Source organism: Colossoma macropomum, unplaced genomic scaffold (assembly GCF_904425465.1).
Source record: "Colossoma macropomum unplaced genomic scaffold, Colossoma_macropomum, whole genome shotgun sequence".
NCBI classification, from domain to species: domain Eukaryota; kingdom Metazoa; phylum Chordata; class Actinopteri; order Characiformes; family Serrasalmidae; genus Colossoma; species Colossoma macropomum.
Genome location: NW_023494794.1, coordinates 26422369 through 26434058, shown reverse-complemented (window position 1 = coordinate 26434058; position 11690 = coordinate 26422369). Strand labels below are relative to the sequence as shown.

Sequence of the window (11690 nt, the reverse complement as noted above, 5' to 3'; positions counted from 1 at the left end):
CAGCTGACCGGTGCTGTCTGCTGGCCGCACGAAACAGCGTCTTAAATCGGGTCTAATTTTAATCGCTGTGGTTTTAAATGCGGGTTGTCTGTTTGATGTGATAAAGCCGTTCTGTTGCTTTCATTCAGCTCCAGTTAACGGCAGTTTTATTAGGCTGTCCGGTTTATATTGATAACAAACTGCCTGCTGGTCTGAGATGAAAATGTCCGGACCGAACGGAGATCCGAACCTCTCAGAGGATGATGGGCTCATTAACGACGAGGAGGACTTTAATGAGGAGGGTGAGTCCGGGAGTTCGGCCAGACAGCACACAAGACCATAAGATCTACGAGGCTTCCATATTCGCCAACGTCTTGTTGGAATTTCCCCGTTCCACCTTAAATGTGCAGCAGTAACATACAACTGATTCACCATTTAAGGTGGAACGGGAAAATTCGGACAAGAAGTTGGAGAATAAGGACACGTAAGCTTCATTTAATGTCTCTACACCCTTAAAGATGGTTCTTCAAGGGTTCCTTAGGAAAGGCTCTGGTTCTCTTTAGAACCTCGAGTCCTACATGGAACCATTTCATTCTTGAATGGTTGTATAGCTGGTGAACTTTTCTTCAGATTGATGGAGAATGTTTTGTATGGTTCTGTATAGAACCTTTTTGAGTGGTTCTGTGTAGCACCAAAAAGACCATAAGATATACGAGGCTTCCTCATTCGGCAACTTCTTGTTGGAATTTCCCCATTCCACCTTAAACGGTGCAGCAGTAACATATAACTGATTCACCATTTAAGGTAGAACGGGAAAATTCCAACATGAAGCTGGCGAATAAGACTTAAGCTTCATTTAATTTCTCCACACTCTTAAAGATGGTTCTTCAAAGGTTCCCTAGGAAAGGCACTGGTTCTGTTTAGAACCTCGAGTCCTATGTGGAACCATTTTAAGCTTGAATGGATGTATAGCTGGTGAAGTCTTCTTCAGATTGATGGAGAATGTGTTTTGTATGGTTCTGTATAGAACCTTTTTGAAAATGGTTCTGTGTAGCACCAAAAAGACCATAAGATCTACGAGGCTGAAGTTGGCTTCTTTATTCGCCAGCTTCTTGTTGGAATTTCCCCGTTCCACCTTAAATGGTGCAGCAGTGACATGTAACTGATTTCGGTTTCATATGGTATCTCTACACTGATGAAGATGGTTCTTCAAGGGTTCCTTAAGAAAAAGCACTTGTTCTATATGGAACCATTGCATGCCTGAATGGTTCTTAAAATGGTGAAATCGTTCTTCAGATTGATGGAGAATGTGTTTTATGAGGTTCTGTATAGAACCAGTGCATCATGGGTGTTGTAGTTTTTGGGTTCCAATGAAACAAAGTCAGTCTGTATCCTATACACTAATGAGGCATAACATTCTGACCACCTCCTTGTTTCTACGCTCATTGTCCATTTTTTCAGCTCCACTTACTGTATAGGTGCACTTTGTAGTTCTACAGTTACAGACTGTAGTCCATCTGTTTCTCTGTGTACTTTGTTACCCTGTTCTTCAGCAGTCAGGACCCCCATGGACCCTCACAGAGCAGGTACTATTTGGGTGGTGGATCATTCTCAGCACTGCAGTAACACTGATGTGGTGGTGGTGTGTTAGTGTGTGTTGCGCTGGTCTGAGTGGATCAGACACAGCAGTGCTGCTGGAGTTTTTAAACACCTCAGTGTCACTGCTGGACTGAGAATAGTCCACCAACCAAAAATATCCAGCCAACAGCGTCCTGTGGGCAGCGTCCTGTGACCACTGATGAAGGACTAGAGGATGACCAACACAAACTGTGCAGCAGCAGATGAGCTATCGTCTCTGACTTTACATCTACAAGGTGGACTGACAAGGTAGGAGTGTCTAACAGAGTGGACAGTGAGTGGACACAGTGTTTAAAAATTCCAGCAGCACTGCTGTGTCTGATCCACTCAGACCAGCACAACACACACTAACACACCACCACCACATCAGTGTTACTGCAGTGCTGAGAATGATCCACCACCCAAATAGTACCTGCTCTGTGAGGGTCCATGGGGGTCCTGACTGCTGAAGAACAGGGTAACAAAGTACACAGAGAAACAGATGGACTACAGTCTGTAACTGTAGAACTACAAAGTGCACCTATATAGTAAGTGGAGCTGAAAAAATGGACAATGAGCGTAGAAATGAGGAGGTGGTCAGAATGTTATGCCTGATCGGTGTATAAACACAGAAGCACTCAGCACTGTTTTTTTCTTTCTTTAACACCAGAATACGCAGCCATCAACTCCATGCTGGACCAGATCAACTCGTGTCTGGATGACCTGGAGGAGCGCAACGATGCTCTGAACGGAAAACTGCACGAACTGCTGGAGTCCAACCGGCAGGCCAGGCAGGAGTTTCGGGCTCAGCTGAACGAGAGAGACCAGAAGGACCAGAAACGGCCCCCACCTCCCCCTCCCTCTAACGAAGACTCACCACCCAGTCAGGCGTGATAGAGTGGACATTACAGAATAGCTGTATTTTGCTGTCTTGAACCCCTGCTGTACGGTAGAACTGATCAGGCCTCAGTCCTCCTTTGCACGATATCTCTTAGATCTCCAGTCCTGTAGTCCAGCTGCACTGTACATTTGTTTTCTTGTGGTCATTGGGTCCCAGATGGTGCCCTAAGCCAGCTTAGTCATCGCTTAGCAGAGGTCAACAGCGTGCAGCCCTATAAGGCACAAGTTTCCCACCCTGGTTCTGATGTACATATTCTATTGTGGGAGATCAAGTCCCCAAAATGAGAAACAGGACATCTTTCAGCCTCGCATTCCTTGCAGACAAGCACAAATGGGGGCTGCAGGTCTTATAATGCTGCTGTTGGAACAAAACCCAGTATCTCCAAAATGGTAACTTTACAGGAGAAGGAAAAAACCTACTTTACTTTTAATGTAAGTCAATGGAACCAGAATTTTTTCCAAGTCATTTGGGGCCGTTTACTTTGGTCCATTTATCATGAAATTTCTACACAGTGTAAAGAGCAACAGGCATTTTCAAAATATGTCAAAAACTGAAAAATGACAAAAATAGACATACGAGGTTTTGTCCCGACAGCAGCGATAATCAGGACAGCTAATGATCGTCATTCTTGAGCTGAATCTGAACTGTACAGTGCAGGTGGACTTGAGACTGCAGCTGGGAAACACTGCGCTCAGTGTACAGACAAACTCCTGATATTTATTTTTAACTTATGTGGATCATTCCGGGTGAATACTTCACGTAAAGAGAGAGTCTTTTAAGTCTGTAGACATCGTACATTGTACCTAGAGAGTACACATAGGTTGTGTCTCATTACCACCCTTAACTGTTGTGTGTGGCTTCTTTGTCTTATTACATAAAAACAGTCAAAAACAAAAGATAATCATCAAATATTTTAATAGACATTAAAATGACTCAAATGCAGAAAAAACAAACGTCAGAAAAAAAAAAATACATGGTACTTCCAGCTGCTATAAAACAACTTTTTTTTGAGATCTATTCCTTTTTTTGTCATTTGTAGAATAAAAATAGATTATGAAATGTACATTTTTCCATTCTGGTGTCTTGCTGTATTGCTGTGGTCCTGGAGGTAGGACTCAAAACTCTACACATTTCCACAGCATGATAGCTTGCCTTAATCCCCAATTCCTCACTTGTTAACGTTCATGATCATCTGTTAACAAAGGACCACAATGTTTTTTTTTCCTTGACGAAAAAGTAATATTAATTTAAGGTGTACATTTATTGTTCACGCGTTTTCTGCTATAGCTACAGCTTCTGCTGACGTACGGCTTCGAAAACCGGCCTGAAAATACTGTAAAGGAGGTCGTCGGCTTGACTGTTACCAAACAAAACATTCAGAAATGAGCCGCGGGGACAGAATTAAGCAGTTGAGACACACTCATGAGCTCAAAGTGACTAATACTGTGTACGGCACTTGACGTTCATGAGGACTTCTGCAATTGCGGATGAGTAACACCACATTTGAGTAACTGCCTTATTTAAGTACACCTTAAATAGTCAGTCAGTAGTGATAAGTGTACTGACAGATGCTCAAGTCTACCGTCTATGGTTCAAATTAAACGACTCCGCCTACTTGTAGCAGGCAGACAGCGAGACAAGCTCTTTACTGGACTAAGTCTAAATCTGGAGGAACTTTTTTCACTGATCCCCTCTATGTTGTACATCAGTGATCCCCAAACCTCCCCGTGAAATCTACATTCCTACAGAGTGGATGATCTAGCGATGCTTTCATAGTGACTGTTGCTAGGTTGGGCAAGCTTGACAGAACAGGTTCCATTCAGAAAACCTCGTGTCTCCAAAATGGTAACTTTACAGGAGAAGGAAAAAACCTACTTTACTTTTAATGTAAGTCAATGGAACCAGATGTTTTTCCAAGTCATTTTGGGTCGTTTCTTTGGGTCCATTCATCATGAAATTTACATGCAACGTAAAGAGCAACAGGTATTTTCAAAATATGTCAAAAACTGAAAAACGACCAAAATGGAGATACAAGGTTTTTTCCCAACAGCAGCGATATGCTGCTGATTTTTATTCGCAATTTCGTCGAAGACTAGCCTTAATCCACGTTCTGGCCTTTAGTTTACCTCGTAAAGTCACTTAAAACATTAATGCAGGTCCATTTAAATGTCACAAATGCCCGAATAATCTGAATCTGCCTTTAAAGCTACGTTCACATTACAAGCCTCATTGCTCAAATCCGATCTCTCGGACATGATGGTTCACACTCGTTTAGGTAAGTGATTCAAATCTGTCATTAATGTGACGAACCGGCGTCCTGAAATGACCCTCATGAGCTCATCCTACTCAGTAACGTCACGTGAATGAATCACGTTCATCATCAGCACAAACTAACGAGCAGAACGAGCTTCGCTGAGAAGATAATTAACTCTGATCAGCTCTCAGCTTCATTATTAGAGCGAGACGAAGGAGAAAAAGGTGAGATGAGCTGCTTTTCCACCGTTTACAGGCTTTAACTTCTGTTCGGTGCTGCTGCCATGGTAACGCTGAATGATGGTCACGCGCACTGAAAAAAAAAGCACATGAATTCCGATCTGAGCGTCACGTTAAGGTCACATGACCACGAATCAGATACCGATCTAGAACCACATATGAAAGTGGCTCAGGTCGGATTTGAAAAGATCAGATTTGTGTCCACACAGCACTGAAAACATCAGATCTGAGTCATATTAGGACGAAAAATCGGATTTGTGCCACTTCAGCCTGGTAATGTGAACGTAGCCTAAGGCTTTGTTCACACAGCAGGTAAAAGTGGCCCAAATCTGATCTTTTTCTCCGTAAGTGAGACAGATGTGTCAGCGTGAACAGCTTTAAACACACTAAATCAGACATTTTCAATTCCGATTTGAGACGCTTTCATATGTGGTACTGAAATCTGATACGTATCCGATGCGGCAGTGCAACTCAGTCTGAACAGCCAGAGCAAAACACCTGTTGTGAGCTACACTGCGAAGTTCTGATCATACATCACCGTAGTCTGTAATGAAGAACTGGATGTGGTTTCAGCAGGTTGAGAGAAGTTTTGGGGATGTATTTACAGAAAAGATCTGGGTGACTATTGACTAGTGTTTATTAGCAACAGTAGCCTTGCAGCTCCACCGCCAAACTAAAGAAGCGAGACATGTAAACCTGGCTGAAGTGGAAAATTGTTTAAAATACATTTTTCACCATTCTTTTAACTTTAACAAGTTCCTTGTTGTTTCCAAACTGCCTAGTTTTGATTAAATAACCATTTCAGACTGGAAACTCGTCGTTACGTGGTGACTAAACTCCAACCTAAACAGGATTTAAAACGCTCTGTAAAAGTTTGTCCAAATTAGCAACAGTATCTGTGGGCAGAGAACGGTTAGGTCAACTTATTATTCAGTTAATAAATGCCTTCAGAAGTCCCTGATTATCCAGATCAGGGCTGTGATTAACCGTGAAATAGCTTCTCTACAGGAGGGTAAATGACCACTGCTGTACATGAACAGGACTCGCTTCGGACATCACAGTAAAAAGTCCTACATAAATTAATGAGAATGCCAACATGAGCTCACCATTTACATTGTGTCCTCATCCCTGAATTCAATCCTTCAGGAAATATACCACTACAGTTCACTTTGTAGTGCAGAAAAAAGGATAAATTATGCTTTCTGATGCATCTTTCGCACAAATTTGCCCCCACAGGGTGATGCGCCGCTTCACTATGCTTCAAAAGATGCTGGTTACTTAAGCCACTCCAATTGCTACATTTAGGGCCAATTTCAAAAACAGATCAAGTCTGAACCAGAACTAGAAAGAATTTTCAGTGGTGATTCACCACTGGAACTGCAATTGAGTCGAAGACTAGTCTTAATCCATGTTCTGACCTTTAGTTTACCCCTGTTTTTCATCGCAGCTGTGTCGTGTTTGTTCTTTGAATGCAGAATAATCTGAATTTGCCTTTAAGGCTACGTTCATATTACAGGCCTCACTGCTCAAATCCGATCTCTCTGACACGATGGTTCACACTCGTTTAGGTAAGTGACTCAAATCTGTCATTAATGTGACGAACCGGCGTCCTGAAATGACCCACATGACCTCATCCTACTCAGTAACGTCACGTGAACGAATCACTGCATCATCAGCACAAACTAACGAGCAGAACGAGCTTCGCTGAGAAGATAATTAACTCTGATCAGCTCTCAGCTTCATTATTAGAGCGAGACGAAGGAGAAAAAAGGTGAGATGAGCTGCTTTTCCACCGTTTACAGGCTTTAACTTCTGTTCAGCGCTGTTGCCATGGTAACGCTGAATGATGGCGCACGCACAGTGGAAAAAAAGCTCATGATTTCTGATCTGAGCGTCACATTAAGGTCACATGGCCACGAATCGGATACGTATCCGATCTAGGACCACACATGAAAGTGGCTCAGGTCGGATTTGAAAAGATCAGATTTGTGTCCACACAGCACTGAACACATCAGATCTGAGTCACATTAGGGCAAAAAATCAGATTTGTGCCACTTCAACCTGGTAATGTGAACGTAGCCTAAGGCTTTGTTCACAGAGCAGGTAAAAGTGGCCCAAATATGACCTTTTTCTTCATATGTGACACAGATTTGAGTCTGTGTTTCAGTGTGAACAGCAAAAAACACATTTAATCTGACATTTTCAATTCCAATTTGAGACGCTTTCATATGTGGTACTGAAATTCATGAATTCAAATTCAGAATTCATGCAGCTTTTACATCAATCCAGCTCTACGTTTGTCATAATTTTGCGCTGCTGAAACTCAAACATTTGGGCTGATATTTCTGTACAAAAAATTAGAAGAGACTGATCCAAAACCCTCCATGTTTGAAGGGATTTCGAAAGAAATGTCTGAACGCAGCCAGAGGAGAACGAGGCTGCAGCGTCAAAGAACCGTTTATTCTGAGTGATGAGCCCAGCTGTCAGTCAATAAAGCTTCATGATGGCTCCTGTGATGCTGATGAGGACGATGCTGATCCTCCGGGAGCGAATGGCGTTCGTTGGCCGTCGTGATTGTTTACCTCTGGATGAGCCGTAAAGCAACGTGATGCGTTGCTCTTTTGCTCATGTGGGTCAGTTTAGGAGCTGATCTGTTCAGACTGATGTGACACACAGATCACATTTAAAAGATAATGTGAACAGCCAAACAAAAAAATCTGATTCGGTGAGAAAAATCAGATTTGGTCCACTTTTACCTGCTGTATGAACGTAGCCTAAATAAAGGCATTATGCTTAAAAATAAAGCAAATTTAGCCAATCGGCAACCCAAAGGTAAGACACAATTGCCATTAGTGGCGATCCTACATTAAAAGTACTATTCTTAACATGTGTACCTGTTTCATTGTATGCATTAAGTCCCCAGACGGTTTGGTGCAACCGCCAGACTAAGCATACATCTATATATGCCCGTTCAATTTTTCCAGTGTATAGTTTGAGATGCAAATTAAAAACAAAATCATATAAAACAATAACGCACAATACTTTTAGGAGGAAAAAAAAAAAGGTAGAAGAAAAACAAAAGCATCACATCCAACATCATCCACACAGCTAATGCCGAAGAGGATGTAAAAACATCACAAAGCTTCTCAAGCACCTCTGTACAAAACTGCACTAAAATCAGTGTTTCGCCCTCACGCAGCTATAAAAAAGCCATAAATCTGTTTTTTATGACCTCAAAAAAGTGACGTGTCCTGTCAAAGGATCTGGATTTATATCCGCACAAATGGGCGACTGCTACCAACATTTCAGCACTTCAATGGTTCAAAGAAATATGTGTCAAGAAAAAGAAAAGAAACAGTGCTAACGGAATTTGCTTGGAAGTTTGACCCGAAACAGGTTTCAGGTTTCAGCGAACACAGAATTAGAAGAGGTGCACTGCCTTGTGTAGAAACAGCTCACAAAACTGAACACTTCTGCGCAATTTCCTCTTTAAAGTTCCTCGACCTTGTGACACCTTTTCAACGAAGCCCAAAACAATCACACTGTTATTTCCTGTTCGTTATACTCGCCGAACACAATATGCAGGGTTAGTCTGCAGAGAACTGGGTTGGGTTAGCCATCCTTTATACTTCCTCATGCCAGAGCTGAACACAAAATGCTGGGTGGACCATTTCAGCCTCATTCAACTCCTGCATAAACAACAGATTTGAGAATCTGGTTGTTTTTTTTTCCTGGTTCTGCCGAATGTTGAGTTACTCAACTGACTAGATCAGTCTGTGAGGATTCATGACTAAAAGGAAACTGGCAGGTAGAGAATTTCCCTCGTCAAATCCACTTTTATAGAGCGGCACAGTCATAGACACGGCTGAAGAAAGACATAAACGGCATGGTCATATAATCAGCTAAGCTAACAACAACAACAATAACAACAACAGCAGCAGCAGCAGGACTAAGATGGGCCCAGAACGATGGCGGAGAATCCGACTATGAATGGGTGAAACACTTACAAAGGATTTAACAAGTATCGAGTTCCTTAGGCTGTAACCTAAATATTGTTCGTTGGAACAGCATGCGTACAAAAGCTCATTAAAGAGTGCTGGCTTTGTGTGATCCTGCTAGAGCTAACCTGAATGTTCAGTCGCTTCTGTTTAACCCCAGAATACTCTGGTCTAGCGAAGCCGTCCTCTAAACGTCACCTGTCCACGTCCCTTTCATTACAAAGAAGGACTTCAGATCCACTTAGGCTAATTCAGTGGAATAATGCTTGAGTATTGTTTTATCTAGTCACCTACAGTGATTCAATTTCTATGGCGGCCTGCTTACAAGAGATATACGGTAAAATCACAAGGGCTTATTGAAGTCAGTCAATGCAAAGTCAATGCAAACGTGTGAACACCCCCAGTGAAAAGACGTTCTGTTGACTTTCTAAGTGAAAATAAGTTAACACCTCCTCTACACGTGGCATTTTTCTGCACAATTTCTATTATTTAACGTGTTTGGCGGGGGAATACATATTAAGCCAGGCATACACTGTGCGATTTTAGAAATATTGTACGTCTGAATCGCCCATCGTGTTCGGCCAAAGTCTGCGATTTATACACTCACATTGTATGAAAACACTCGGGCCGACTGACATGACGCGACATGGGTGCTCACACTGCACCCGAAACGCAGCCACTACAGACGCTCTGTCTACAATAAAGCTGTTTCATTCAAAACAACACGCTGTGCCTCCGAGTCCCGCTCAAAACACTGGCTGAATCTCAAACGGCTCCCTGTGCACCACATTAAAATAGTGGCTCCTGCACCCATAAAGGGCATCGCATGTCTAATAAATAGCCTTCTGAGATTCAGCCATGTGTGCACAGTTCCATACTGGACTAACAGGGCACTATTTTGGTGTAGAAGCCAGATTCAGCCATTGATAAACCGCTACACCAGCTTTGCTAACTTGTGCCACGCTGTGCACTGAAGCTGAAGACCAGGCGGTCTAAAGGAAGCTCTATGAAGACAAACATTATTTATTTATACCTCGCAATTCAAACGGAGCAAAGTCGGCATACACGGACGCTGGTGCTGCAAACACGTACTTTACTGCCTCCGTGTAGGAGCGGTGGCAGTGATTGTGTGTGGTTTTGGGTGCGACTTTGAGAAATCGGTTCATGAAGCTGCTCAGACTGAGAGACAAGCGACCAAAATTCTGACATGTCAGAAATCCATCCGATTGTCCATCTGCTCAATCGGAGCTAAAATCGGGCTAAAATCGCAGGGTATGTCTGGCTTTACGTGTGCCATAACTTTCGCTCAGGCCACATTTTATGCTTTATTTCTGCCTCCACTATGTTAAATTTACCAAATAAACAGCAACTGTGCATTAAATGTGCTTAAGTCTGTTATCTGTAAAGGATGTATTCACTTATTTTCACTTAGAAAATCAAAACATGTAAATCAACAAAGCAGGTAATTGGACCAGGGTGCCCAAACTTTTGCATACAACTGTGCAAAAGTGGAAAGGCATCTGAGAATTTTTTTCATAAAGCTATTTATCAAGGCAGTAAGCATTTGTTTGGGGAAAAACACTAATATTATAATAAATACAAATAATACTAATGCAGTAAGTAGTGATGTGTGTCACTGTGCTTGTTGAACCATTTCCAATCACAGCCAGTATTATTTACATAATACATAGTTTGGCTAATCGATCCTTCACTGAATTAAAATCATGTGTGCTGCTGATGGAATTTAACAAATCAATGTAATATTCTTCTAATTAGCTCAACATAACTGCTTTTTTTAAAATCAACATATTGTTATTACTTTCTAACTGTATTTATTCTAATATTATACTGTTTTTAGTGGCTGAAACACACTTACTGCCCAGATAAATGGCGATTTGCTTCGGTGCCTAAGGCTGGCTTTACATGGTGAACCTTTCATGCATCTTTAGTTGCCCAAAACCTACATGAAATCGAACTGCACTTGAGTTGCAGAGAGTAAAGCGTCTTGCAACTCACTTGAAACTCTGCTGCAACAGTTGCAGGCAGCTCAGCTTCGTGAAACAACTTCAATAAAGCATCCAATCCAAATCACGTGATCACGTCGAGTGACAATTTCAAACGACTGATCCCCCCAGATCGACGGGGGGTTTGGTGACTCAAGATTGGTAGTTTTTCAATTTTCTTAGTTAACAAACATGAGTTTCTCAAAGGTAATGTCAGACGTCTGATTCATCTGGGCTCCAAACTATGAAAATTATTACAGAGACGCAGAACTCACAGCTGGAAAAAACATACAATGATGATAAAAAGTTTGTAAATCTGTCAGTTATACCTACGGATGAACTTGTACCAAGAACAGTACGGTGTATTTAAAAAGTTCCAGCTGCTAATTTGGCTAAATGTTCGAGCAACGGAGAACATTGCATGCAACTTTGCTTTTTGATTGTTTCATGTAACTGTCCAGCTGAGCAGAAATGATTTTGCATGAAAGTTTGGCCAGATAAAACCAGCCTAAGACTTTTGCACAGCACTTTCTGAACCTACTCACCCCAGAACAGGACCACACTGTCTAATTCTAAGCACATTGTTGATTTTACTGCGTACAGCAGTGGTGAATCTGGTGTCGTCTAGCCTGAAGTCAATGACCGTCAGCAGCGTTCCACATCTAGCCCATCAAGAATCGCCTGAGTGCTCTGAAACTA

The 11690-nt window shown here is 42.0% G+C and overlaps 1 protein-coding gene across 1 annotated transcript; it reads left to right on the top strand.

The window, feature by feature from the left end:
- cunh9orf16 (chromosome unknown C9orf16 homolog) lies at nt 1–3393 on the top strand. The gene is made up of 2 exons (XM_036580701.1): nt 1–281; nt 2267–3393. Exons 1-2 carry the CDS (start codon nt 197–199, stop codon nt 2488–2490), a joined length of 309 nt encoding a protein of 102 aa, XP_036436594.1. The 5' UTR covers nt 1–196; the 3' UTR covers nt 2491–3393.
- Nucleotides 3394–11690: the final 8297 nt, after the last annotated feature.

What these genes read in the sequence shown, in the direction of transcription:
- cunh9orf16 (XM_036580701.1), top strand. Translation starts at nt 197, where the DNA reads ATGAAAATGTCCGGACCGAACGGAGATCCGAACCTCTCAGAGGATGAT. An exon ending in GGAGGACTTTAATGAGGAGG is followed by an intron (nt 282 to 2,266) that starts GTGAGTCCGGGA and finishes CTTTAACACCAG; the next exon opens with AATACGCAGCCATCAACTCC.